The sequence below is a fragment of the Phlebotomus papatasi genome, chromosome 1 (assembly GCF_024763615.1).
Source record: "Phlebotomus papatasi isolate M1 chromosome 1, Ppap_2.1, whole genome shotgun sequence".
In the NCBI taxonomy this organism is placed as follows: Eukaryota; Metazoa; Arthropoda; class Insecta; order Diptera; family Psychodidae; genus Phlebotomus; species Phlebotomus papatasi.
Window position 1 is genome coordinate 4,969,664 of NC_077222.1, and position 12,219 is coordinate 4,981,882.

A 12,219-nucleotide genomic window follows, 5' to 3' on the forward strand; every position below is an offset into this window, starting at 1 on the left:
CCCATTGTCTGTGGCACAGAACTAATTTTGAAGGTATTGCACCCATGATTCTATTCTCCAGAGGTTAATAGAAAAAAGTATAACACAAGATTGTGTAAGTTTGTTATAAAAAAACGATTTTACGTAGAAGAATTTTCATTGAATGGGGAATTCAATGAGAATTTTATGTTCCAATTGAAACATTGCCCCAAAAGTATAATAAATAAATTAATTCCACATAAAATAACACAATATTTAGCTGAAAAAATCCACCAATTTTTCACTGAAGTGATAGAGTAATTCTGGAGAGGAAATTATTGACAAAAATTATCAGAGCAAAATTGCATGTTCAAAAATAAAATTCACACATAAATCACATTGAATGGCAAAAAATTTCACCACAGTGGTATTTATGAATCATTTCCCATCCTCCTGTGAAAATTTTTCGCATAAATAATGCATTTTTCAACCTCAAAACTACGCTATATGTATACTTTTACTGCTCGAACTCAAAGAGAGAGCAGTTATATAATCGACTTTTTTTTCAACTTTGCACTGTTCTGGAGCTTAAACGGTAAGAGATATCGACTTCCGGTCTTCGGTGACCTTTCCTCAAATGACATTATCACGTGCCCAACCTCTTTATTTTCCCCCCTCCCCTTTCATACGTTCCCTATCCCTCAAAAATAGGTCAAAAATGAGGTTTTTCCAATTTTGCAAAAAATTGGACCAAGCTTTTTCAATGATTTTTGGATATGTCTTAGAGCTAGTCCTGGCTAACATTTCGTCCAAACATATCTATGACCGGAAAATTCGCCATTTTGAATTATTGAAGGTCAAAGTTCAATCACTTTGGAGGATCCGTTTTTCAACCGATTTGGTTAAATTTGGATTTTTTGGAAAGATATTGAAATTTTGAACCCGACTGCATCGGTCATAATCGGTAATGAACCGGTTAAGTACCGATTTTTGAATAATTTTACATCCCATATTTATTAACATTCCCGAAAAACAAAGTTTTTCCATTTTTGCAAAAAATTGGCCCAAGCTTTTTCAATGATTTTCGGATATGTTTTAGAGCTAGTCCGGGTGAACATTTCGCCCAAACATACCTATGGCCGGAAAATTCGCCATTTTGAATTATTGAAGGTCAAAGGTCAACTTCTTTGGAAGTCTCATTTTTCAACCGAATTGGTTAAATTTGGATTTTTTGGAAAGGTATTGAAATTCTGAATCCGACTGCATCGGTCATAATCGGTGATGGATTGGGAAAGTAACGGTAATAGCTCTGTTTTAAAAATTAATGATAAAAATTGTTTTTCGCACTTTTTTTTAAAAAAGAAAGAATTTTTATCTATTATGGGGGCGCGGGGACGTCTTAACGGTCACTGAATTTAAATTCTTTACATTAATTCTTTGCAAACTCCATTGATTTAGATAGAGTAACTATCCAAGAGCACAAATTGGCAACCGGAATTCAAATTAGGAAAGAGACTGAAGGCCAATTTGAACAAATTCGACGGAATGCCAAATTTTTCATCCGCCATTTTGTGCAAAAATTTTGCATGACTTTCCACAAAGCGAGAAAAGAACAACAAAATGAATTTCCAATTAATTGAAGGACTAAAGTAGCTAAAAATTCATTCTCTACAGCAATTCAGATAACAATTACCCAAGAATAAATCATCTAAAATCACTCAGTTTGCGTATGATGTATAATACCATGGTAAGGAATGGGTTAAATAATTTCTTAATGGCTTTCTCATTGTCTATAAACACGATTAAATCTTCAGTAACCCTATGTGCGTACAAAAAATATGCTAACGAAGAGGACTTTCTCGTGAGTTCGAGCATTTCGCAAAGCTGGGACGCTTTGTCATCTCTTTTTTTTTTAAATAGCTGTGACCCAGGCAAATGCAACGAATTTTTAGCCCAAAAGTATCAAAATCCCATGTAAATGATTCACCAATTAATATACCTTAATTATTCACAAATGTTTCTGTTGTACAACATGACCAACATGAGAACTTAGAGAATGGATATTGCTGCAAAAAAAAACACAAACCCTCTGCCACACAATGAAAATGCCCCGGGAAAAATTAAAGCATTAAAGCATTAATTGTTGCTTAATCTGAGCATAGAAAATTTAGTATGATCCTCACATAGAGAAGGGATATCGTCTGTGAAAATTGTCTCTAGTTACAGAAACGAGCATAAAAGTCTGAGAAAAGTTTATGGGTATAATGTTGATCTTCTTACAAGAACACACATTTCCCGAGTAAATTCCCGTAAAATCCCTCTTCTCAACTTTCCTCTTGAATAATCACACACCTGAAAATTTAACCATTTCCACCGTGACCTTCTCCAGTGTCTGGGCACATCCCAAGTGAATCCCTTCGCTCTTTTTTGACTTACAAATGAAATAAATGTAAATCCCTTTACAAACTTTCATGACATTACTTTTGGTCTTATAGCAAAAAGGTTTCCCCCTTACTCCTCATGTTTTTTGCACCGTTTAACACTCTCTCTTTTCCAGCAAACAAATTCCTCCAAACATCGTGTATCAAAGAAGGAAAAGTCTTATTAAAAATTTATATTAATCACCAGAGATTGGTTCACACACAAGAAAAGTACACACGTGACGTAGAAAAGTTTCTCTGAGACGAATAACAACAAGCATTCCCCAGGAAAAGTCTACCAGAGTATAAAATGGGTTATACAAAAAAAAGCATTTCCACCCCGCGAATTGTTTTCCATCACAATGTGTGTGGATTGAGTTAGAAAGATGGGAAAAATTCCAACATATCCTCTAAGAGCATTATGCAATTCGTTGTATGCAAAAGTGACATGACGATGGGAGAATAGTCATAAATCCCTTACTATGGCAGAAAATTGCAAACAAACAGAAAACTTTTGATCTCCCTCTGATTCTCTCAGCCCAATTCATCCCATATATCTAAACATTTTGTTCTTCCGCACTAGATGTTCTTTTCACAAATATCAAAAAAAAAAAAACATGATTATTTTATATTTACGTGTGCATTCTACAAGTCAACAAAAAGACAACCCTTTCGCAATCTCCATGTGGTCGAGGTACAAAAAAAAACTTGAGTATACATTTATCCGCAAAAATAAATTTATATCCTTTGAAAATTCACCCTGGAAAAATATACTATTCATGGAATATTCCATAACACTCTCCAACGTCAGTGTGTTATCCTTCGAGAGTGCAGATCTCATAGCTATTTTCCATTTACAGTCCATAGAAAAATTTACAATCACACTGATCTCACTAAGGTAAGATTGAGAAAGACAAAGTAGAATTGTAGGGATAGTTTCAAAATTTGCAATAGCTGCTAAGCAAATAGACACATTATGAACAAGTGTCATCTGCAATAAATGTGCATTAAGTGCATTGGAGTTGATGTACTCTTTGGAGAAATGAAATCCCTTTGAATTGAGCTACCTTTTCAATAGAGCTTTTTTCAAAAGAAATTGAGCTTTATCTTAAAGTAATATAGGCTAACAATTAGTTTGTGGAGTCTTTTAAAAATAAAAAAAGTCCGATTTGAAAAGTGCACTACTTCCCCTACAAACAAGTTTCTTTTAATTTTTCTAGAGTATATTGGGTTTATTCAAAAATATTAAATTAGGGTAGAGTCAGCCCTTTTGGCCATGTAAGCACTTTTGGCCACCTAAAGTAAAATCACATTTATTTACAGGAGTTTATTTACAACAGGAAAATGAGTCTTATTTCGCGACCTCTAATCTAACGAATTAGAAAACCATACTTGATTTTGTATCGACGTGATTAATTCCAAGTTATTGAAAGAAATTCTCGACAAGGTAAACAATCACTAAAAAAAACCATGGGATTCTTAAGAAACTTGTTAATGTTAAGAGAAAGTGTTTTGCACTATTTCATATTTTTGATGAAACTATTTGATGTTATTCAATGAAAGACCATTTATTAATTCACTAAATTTTATTGTGATACTATCCTTAATAAGGTTTTCTAATAAATTAAATGAAAATCGGATGTGGCTAAAAGGGCTTACTTTTTTCGGCTGTGTAAGTACTTTTGGCCATTCATTTTCCCATACATTTTACACGTGGCGCACCTCGCGGATTTCAGTAAAAGCAATCATGACTTTTGACTGATTTTTACATCAAATAGAAAATGTGCAAAAAGTCGTATAAAACACTCTAATAATCACATAAAATTGGTGTTAAATAAGAATAGGACAGTGTTGTGTATTTGTGAAAGTTTTCGAAAGTTTATTTCTTCTGTTATTTTATTAAAATTCTATTGGAAACAAGTGGCCAAAAGTGCTTACAAAGTGGCCAAAAGTACTGAAACATACATAGTTGTATAAAATGTATTTTTCACTAAAATATCCAAAAAGAAATTTGGGAATTATCTTGTATTATTAGGAAGAAACGGATTTAAGGTATCTTTGTACAAAATTTCATTTGATTTAAATAAAGATTATAAAAATTACAAGCACATGAAACCTGAAAGTGGCCAAAAGTACTTACTCCACCCTAATTTAAATTTAAATTAAAAAGTACACAGATTATTAATAAGAGTCTGAACAGAGCATGTTATTAATTTAAGCAAATCGATTGAGATATAGGCCTTCAAAGTGGTTGTAAATTGACCTTCAAAAATTCGATATCGAAATGTTTTTCGGTCATATGTATCTATAGACGAAATATTCGCCAAAAGCACGGTACAGTAGGCTCTCGCTCAATCTGCTCTTTTTCAATCTGGCGAAAAATTTTGTTGACAATTTTCACATTTAATTATGAAGCTAATTTGCTCAAATTCGCTGTAGTTCTTCCTATTTTATCGTGATTCTTTATAATTGAGCACTTTTTGTGGAATTTACAAAGGCTTTGACGCCCAAATCTATCGATAAACCGGATGACATTTTGCCCCAAATGCCCATTTGAGAGAGAGTCTACTGTATGACAGACGGAATGGGAAAGTTTATGAAACTAAGGTATTGACTTTTAACTAGAATTCTGTTCAATCCCTTTTAGGTTCTTCAATCAAAACTCAAAAGGACAAATACTCTTACTTCGATTTGATGCAACAAGCACTAATAAAACTATAATTTTTGTAATAGTTCAATATGTTAAATAATTAAAAATCTGCTATTTTATTCAAAATGGATGAAAAACTAGGACACTGGCCGTGTTTAATTCATCCAACTTGTGCGATAAAGTATTTGTGCAGGAACTGTTGTTGTATACAGGAGTGCAATAACATTTTATTACAAACCAGCCACATATATTTTATACTTTTCAGCAAAGCAATAAAATTTAATTATATTATATGAAAAATTGCATAATGATATTAAAATAGAATGGAATTTCCCTTTAAGAAAATGTTGTATCCCATAATACAAGAATCCACTTGTGCAAAATCCACCACAAATTTTACCCACTTTCCCATCAAACAACCCTCACCTTTTTGGAATATTTTACATTAAAACCACATTATACCCCTGGCTTTTCAGTGTTGATATCTCACAATATTAGTAGGATATTCTCTCATTGAGTACTTTCCCAAACTTAAGTGAGAGAGAAAGATTGATCCAATGAATAAAGCCAACATATGCTCCAATAAAATGATAATGGAAAATATTTTCACAAAACTTTCGCCACGACAACGTAAGCGCGAAAATTGAGAAAGTTACTCCTTGGAGGACTTTTGACAAACTCCACTCTTGCAATTTCCAACTACATTTTATCTTCATTCCCTTCATTCGCTTTTTCACCGCACATTTACTATTAATTGCATTTGGTGATCCCATTTTCTTCAAGTGGAGCATATTTACATAGTCATTGTTAAACAATAGTTAAAGTTTTTCTATGTTATTGCTCAATCGCAACTGAAAGAGCAATAATCCAAGCGCTCACAGTCGAAGTTTAATCCTCCTCGAGAGAAAGTGTCTCGGCTAAAACGTAAATGACATTTTATTTGCACAGTGTTGTTTCGTGTTCGAAAAAATTAAACTGAATTTCGAATTTTCTAGCCAAATAATAAGGACTTACGATTTAATGGAAAATTTCAATGGAAAGCGGATATTATAAACCGCGTTGTTTCGATTTTCCTCACAATAAAATAAAGACTGTGTTGACAATTCGAAATTCGAACAGAAAATATATTTAGCCATCACGCGGATGGAACGAGAAGTAAAAATTCCGTCTTTTGGGTTTCGAAACCAATCTTCGAATGTCTTTTCTCTTGGGAAAATTTCTGACTGTGAGAACTCGAAATCCCAATATTTTTACCTTTCGAAATTCTCCCTTTCTACTATCAAGAGCTAAATTTTCTTTAAAAAAGTCTTTGCGCATCATACGACTTTTGGAAATAAAACGTCAAACTTGAAGATACAAAAGAAATAACAAATAATAATACAATAGAAATAACGGTTAGAAATAACAAATTAGGGTCTTTGGCAATACTTTTTCGATCTACATTTCTCTCGTTCAGTAATAACCTTTCCTGATTTGAGAGGCTCTCTCCGGTTGAGGTTTTTCCTTTACCGGTTCGAAGGTATATCAGAGAGAACTTACCTAAAAACCCGTTGGAAGTTCGAACATTTAAAGTGAGCAAGTTCTTGAAAAGGACATTTATTTTACTGAAACTACAATTAAAGCGTTCTGCCATTCTGAAATTCCACAAAAATACACAAAAATTCACTTTTTGCAGCAGACGTTTGCACATTGCTAACGATTGAAGTGTCAAGAATACCGAAATTCGAAATTGCAGAACAATCAGCGCTAAAGCGGCGAGTACGTGAACTTGCACTTTAGGTTTCCGGTAGATTTTCGAATAAGGTTGTCTTGGCTTTGAAGTGGCTTTGTTTCTTCTAAAGGTTATTACTAAACGGAGCCACTCATTTTCACCTACCAGACTTTCTATTTTAGTCAAGACACATTTGGAGAAACTTGCTTCATTCACAGCTGAAGTATAAAAAAATCGAAAATCGGTTTCGGAAGCCAAAGAAAAGATAGTTTTACTTCTTATTTCGTCTGCATGATTACCCAGATCAGGGACCCATCAAGCCTAATAAAAAGTGAAGCTATTTTCACTCTTTCTTGTAAAAATTTCGCAGATATTGCACCGCGACTTAAAGAAATTTCCTCGTAGTTCTTGTATTATTTCGGCGAGCATTATGAAATATGTATTTTTAGATAGCTCTTATTGCAAAATTTCGAAATATATCAGACTGATAAGTCAATTCTCTTTAGGAAAAAACTTGCCAAACTTCAGTGCCTCTATGCAAAAACGTATGGAAAAATGAAATGTCGAGAGGTCCCTGACCCAGATATTTCCTGCTCGAATTTCGAAGTGGCTCGAATATCAAAATGTATTCGCTTTTTCTTTGTTGTTTGGCAAATCAACGCAAGAAGGCTAATTTCATTATAATTTACTTCACAATCACTGAATGAATATTTTTAAAAACCTTTTAGTGTGATATTTCATACATTTTCCACACAAATTTCGAAAATTGACTTTGAAAATTCGAAAATGAGTTTGAATTTCTCGAACATTAACGATTTTTCGTACAAATTTTTTCATTCAATTTTTATCGAAGACACTATTGGAGAATAAAATTCTGAGACACACCGGTACATAACAAAGTGCAGTGCATTTCGAAATTCTCCCATTCCACCAGATATCACATCAACCACTTCCTCCTTCTCTCACTTTTCGCAATTCTAAATAAGCTATCACCCAATCTGAAATCTTTCCGAACCCTCGAGAAACTTTCGAATTAGCACCAAATTGAAGATGGAATTATTGCAAAACTTGGCATGTTTTGAAGTACTAAAATTGGCTATATAGATAGACAATATGCAGTTGTTAGATACTTCGTTACTTTCGTCATCATTCATGCGAAAAGTTAAACAGATTTCTAACTACAAAATTTCCCATCCACTTGGAAAATTTTCCACAATATATCAAGCATCTTGTGCGAGACTTTGTAACAATAATTTCGCAAGATGTCTGGGGTGTTAAGTCACAAATATTCAATGTGAAAATTTCTCACAAAAGGATGCTCCCATATATACAACCCAGAAATTATCAAACAACTCCGTGGAAAATTAAATTAAATCTACTTGAGAGAGTGAGAGAGAATATTAATTATTTCCACAATTATTGTTTTAATGTCTATTCCTCCCAGACTATTCCAGACACACACACATTTTCCAAAACCTCAAACTCACTTTCTTAACACTCTACCACCGCCCAATATTTAGGATCACCCGAAATGGCATTCATCCATGCTCTAGCTGCGGCCGGAGTGGCAAGTTTTATTGCCCGAGCTTGCCGGGATGGTCAATTGGCGTCATGTGGTTGCTCAAGAAGTTCCAGACCCAAGCAACTCCACAGAGATTGGACTTGGGGCGGATGTGGAGACGATTTAGAATTTGGATACAAGTGAGTATTGAATTTTTCTATCTTTCTCTTTCCCATTGCTTAGAAAATGTTCATGAAGGTCCTTACCCAAAAAGTGGAGCTTTCAGGAATAATTCTGAGAGCTTCCTTAGTTGGAAAATCGTCATAAAGCCAAATAAAACCAATAAAATACAGAAGGGATGGAAAAACTGGAAATGATATCAGCAATAAAATCTCTGTATGATTTTTTTCCCAATTCTTCTAGACGAGAATTCTTCCATTCTTCTAGACGAGAAGTAATCTAATGAAAAAGCCACTTGACTTTGTCAAGTGCAGAAAATGCACGCATCTGCAGGAGAATGATTTTTATTTTATTTTGCCATTTTCACGCAAAATTATTCACCCCTCTTTTCTAAGTAAATCTTAGTCATTCCATAAATTCTTGCGTTTTTAGGAAAATATTTTCATCTAATTTATTTCAATGTTTTTCATTTCATTTTTGTTCAATAATTTATTTAAAAATATGCTTATTATTATCACTTTGACTTACTTTTACGTCCATATACAGGAAAATCGTTTTTGTTTTCTTGACTACTTAACTTCGATTCTACAGACAGCTCCGTTAAACTTTACATAGTTTTTTTTTAGCACAAAAGAACTTTGGTCCTAGAATTTTGAAGGCGATAAATTCTAAACTAAAAGTGATAGACCTACTCATCAATTTACTATTTCCCAAGAAAAGAGTTGAAGGGTTCTAATTTGACCGATAATTCACAAGAACAAGTGAAATTTGTAAAACAAACACCAGAGGCGCTGTATTCTCAAATAAGTCAGTAAACATTTAAAAACTTTGTATTTGAAAACATTTGAAAATTGTATAAAATTATATTATATATATAGATTTTGTCCATAAACCACTTTTCAGTTTTTTTCTTTTGAGACTCTTATAATTCAGTTGAAACAAACTGGACCCTCTGGTAGTGGTTTTATAAACAAAAAATCAAACCGGGTTTAGTAAAATCAAAAATGTAAACGGTCTTTAGACAAAAAGTTTATTCCATTTTTCGAAAATCTGTAATTCTTAAAATAAAACCGATTTCAGTGATTTATAAAAAACGATGTTGGATTGATTGCTTTTATTATACAATTAGGGTAAAGGCTCATAATTTGGTCCAGTCTGCTTCTAAGCATCGATGTTCTAAGTTTGAAGTGCGATATTTTCAATACCAATTAACTTTTTTTGTTACTCTTTTTTTCAGAAGGGTTATTTAGAAACTTGGCAAGCTATTTATCATCTCATTTTTACTAAAATTAGTTTTAATACGTTTAAAAATGAATTGATATGTAGAGGTGAATTTGACTCTTATTTTGGACAACTTGGCTGTAAATTTGGACAGCTAATCCGCCTCAATAGGATGCCCATTGTTCTTCATTTTATGAACCAATCTTACCAAGTCATCTTCCTGTTTATGTAAGGGAACCGTAGAATGTCACAAGAAGCCCGGAAACTTTCCATATCATTCATTAAAGTGAGTTGACTTCGGTACTCCAAGTACGTGCGGATTCGCTCATTCCCTGGCCTTTCCGGGGGCCTTTCAAGGCATTTCTCGCTACATCTCTTTCGTAGATATGATGCTCCTTTGTTTCTCCAGGCATTTGTCCTGGCTAAAACTTCACAAAATTTCGTGAGAAAAACACCTGTCCAAAATAAGGAGTATCACCTCACTGGTAAATGTCTTTAAACATTTCCCATTTTTCACACCAAAAATCTAATTCACAAGGCAAATCTCACCAAAGAAACATTGTCAGTACTTCACCACAGCTAAATAAGACTGAAGTATACACGAAGTTCTGTCATATTTCTCGTAAGCAATTGCTCACACTGAATTTTCAACAAAGCAATTTCAACTCAAATCATATTCAAAATTTAACGTATTTAGTGTTAAAATCTTCCAAAAAGAACAAATATTTAGATAGAATTCATTATTCATCAAATATTGGAATAAAAATCCATCATTTTAATCAATTTATTTTTAGTATCCAATGTTATCCTCAAAGTGACCAAAATAAGAAACTGGACAAAATTATGAGCCTTTCCCCTATAGGTCAAATTTTCGCAAAAATCTTGATTATTGGGAAGTTGCAACAGTTAAGCTTAAGAGCCTAGACCACATAAATACACCTTAGGTCTGAAGCCCGTAATCCCTGTAATAGTCACTTAAGTCTCAAACAAATAGCAAAGACATAAGGCTCCATCTAGTGGGTAAATACATTTTACGGATTCGCCAGGTAACTCGAAAGCGGAAGTCCCTTTTATCATGGAAGATTTTCCAGAGTATGATTTTCAAGAAGTTTACCAAGAATATCAAGTCAATCTCGTGATTTTTTTATAAAGGAATTATTTGAATTTAAAATATTAAGTATTTTGTGGTCGATTAGAAAAGAGAGAGAGAGAGAAATACAGTCCTTATTCGTTAGGATAAAGCAAATCTCTCGCTTTCCAAGTAAGAGTATCTCCTGACCACAGATGAAGTGGTTGTTTTTGAATTGTTTATATATTATTTTAATAGTCCAAAGTAAAATTAGAGGTTTATTTATTTGACATATCTATAGCCAATATAGGAGGAAGTGAGCTGTAGACCTACATTAACATACAATTTTTTCGCATACTTCTAAAGCAAGATGAGTCTTACGGCGTTATCACACTTGCACATTAAAATTTTAATGTGATTCACATTACTTGTCACTTGTGAGCGTCCGAATATGTTATTTGTGTTTTTGAGTCACTTAATATTTGGGGTTTTTCTATTTATTAATAAAGAAGTGGACTTGGCTTGCAAAAATAAGTTTAAATTTACCTAAAGCATAAATATTTTTCACATTAAAAAATTAAAGAGAAAATCGCATTAATTTTTCGCATTAATGCTATAAATCAATTTATATCAAATTTTGCGGGCCAAGTCTACCTTTTTATCAACAAATAGATCAAATTTTGAATATAAAATGATTCAAACACACAAATTACATATTTGGACTCTCTCCTGCGACAATTAATGTGAATCATACTGAAATTTTAATGTGCAAGTATGATAACACAGTAAGAATCATTCTATACACTACTGAGAGAAATCCGAAAAAGTTAAAATGACATTCCGGAAATGTTAATTTTACCCTGCAGTATTGATCCGAAATCGGTGTAAATATTACCCTTTTTAGGTGTATTGGGGGTTAAAGTTACCCTTTTTCATGTTGATTTTACACTCAAAAGGTGTAAAATTAACATTAAAAAATGTTGATATATTTTTACACCTAAAAAGTGTTAAAGTTATGACGAAAAAAAGTTAATCGCACCCTCTTTTTTTCTCAGTGTATCTATTGAAAATCATCAAGTAAAATTAAGAGCAAAAGGGACTTATCGTATATGCATAATCAAATAGCCCACTTTTGCTCTGAGCTTTTAACTTCTCGATAAACGAAAGGCGCAAGTATTTATGAACTGACCCCAAAAGAATTCTTCACTTACAATTTGTAAATTATCAAAAGAGAAAGATGTCAAGATTATTATCATATTTATCTCATTGAGAATTGTTCTTTTTCCACTTAACTGCTCCTCAACAAAAATATCGCTTTTAATTATCGCTGAAATTTCGTCTGATTGGGAAAATGTTCTCTCCCAATAAACCCTCTTCAAAGTGATCCTGGTCCGGGAAGAGGAGGAGAGAGGTTAAAAAGCCACAGAGCCAGGAAGGCATTGAAATCTCAACAGACCACTTGTCTTGTTAGTATTATTCCCGTGCCTTTGGAAATCCTCTCGCTCTCGG

The 12,219-nt window shown here is 33.2% G+C and overlaps 1 protein-coding gene and 1 long non-coding RNA gene across 5 annotated transcripts in view; one reads left to right on the forward strand and one right to left on the reverse strand.

Annotated features, from left to right (window-relative positions):
- LOC129798529 (uncharacterized) overlaps window positions 1-12,219 on the reverse strand; it is a 68,641-nt gene that overhangs the window by 48,581 nt on the left and 7,841 nt on the right. The window lies entirely within an intron of this gene.
- Window positions 1-12,219, forward strand: part of LOC129798501 (protein Wnt-5) — a 63,272-nt gene that overhangs the window by 42,821 nt on the left and 8,232 nt on the right. For all 4 annotated transcript variants that reach the window (XM_055841683.1, XM_055841682.1, XM_055841684.1 and 1 more), the window contains exon 5: window positions 8,260-8,440. In XM_055841683.1, coding sequence (XP_055697658.1) covers window positions 8,260-8,440 — 181 coding nt within the window. The remainder of the gene's footprint in view (window positions 1-8,259; window positions 8,441-12,219) is intronic.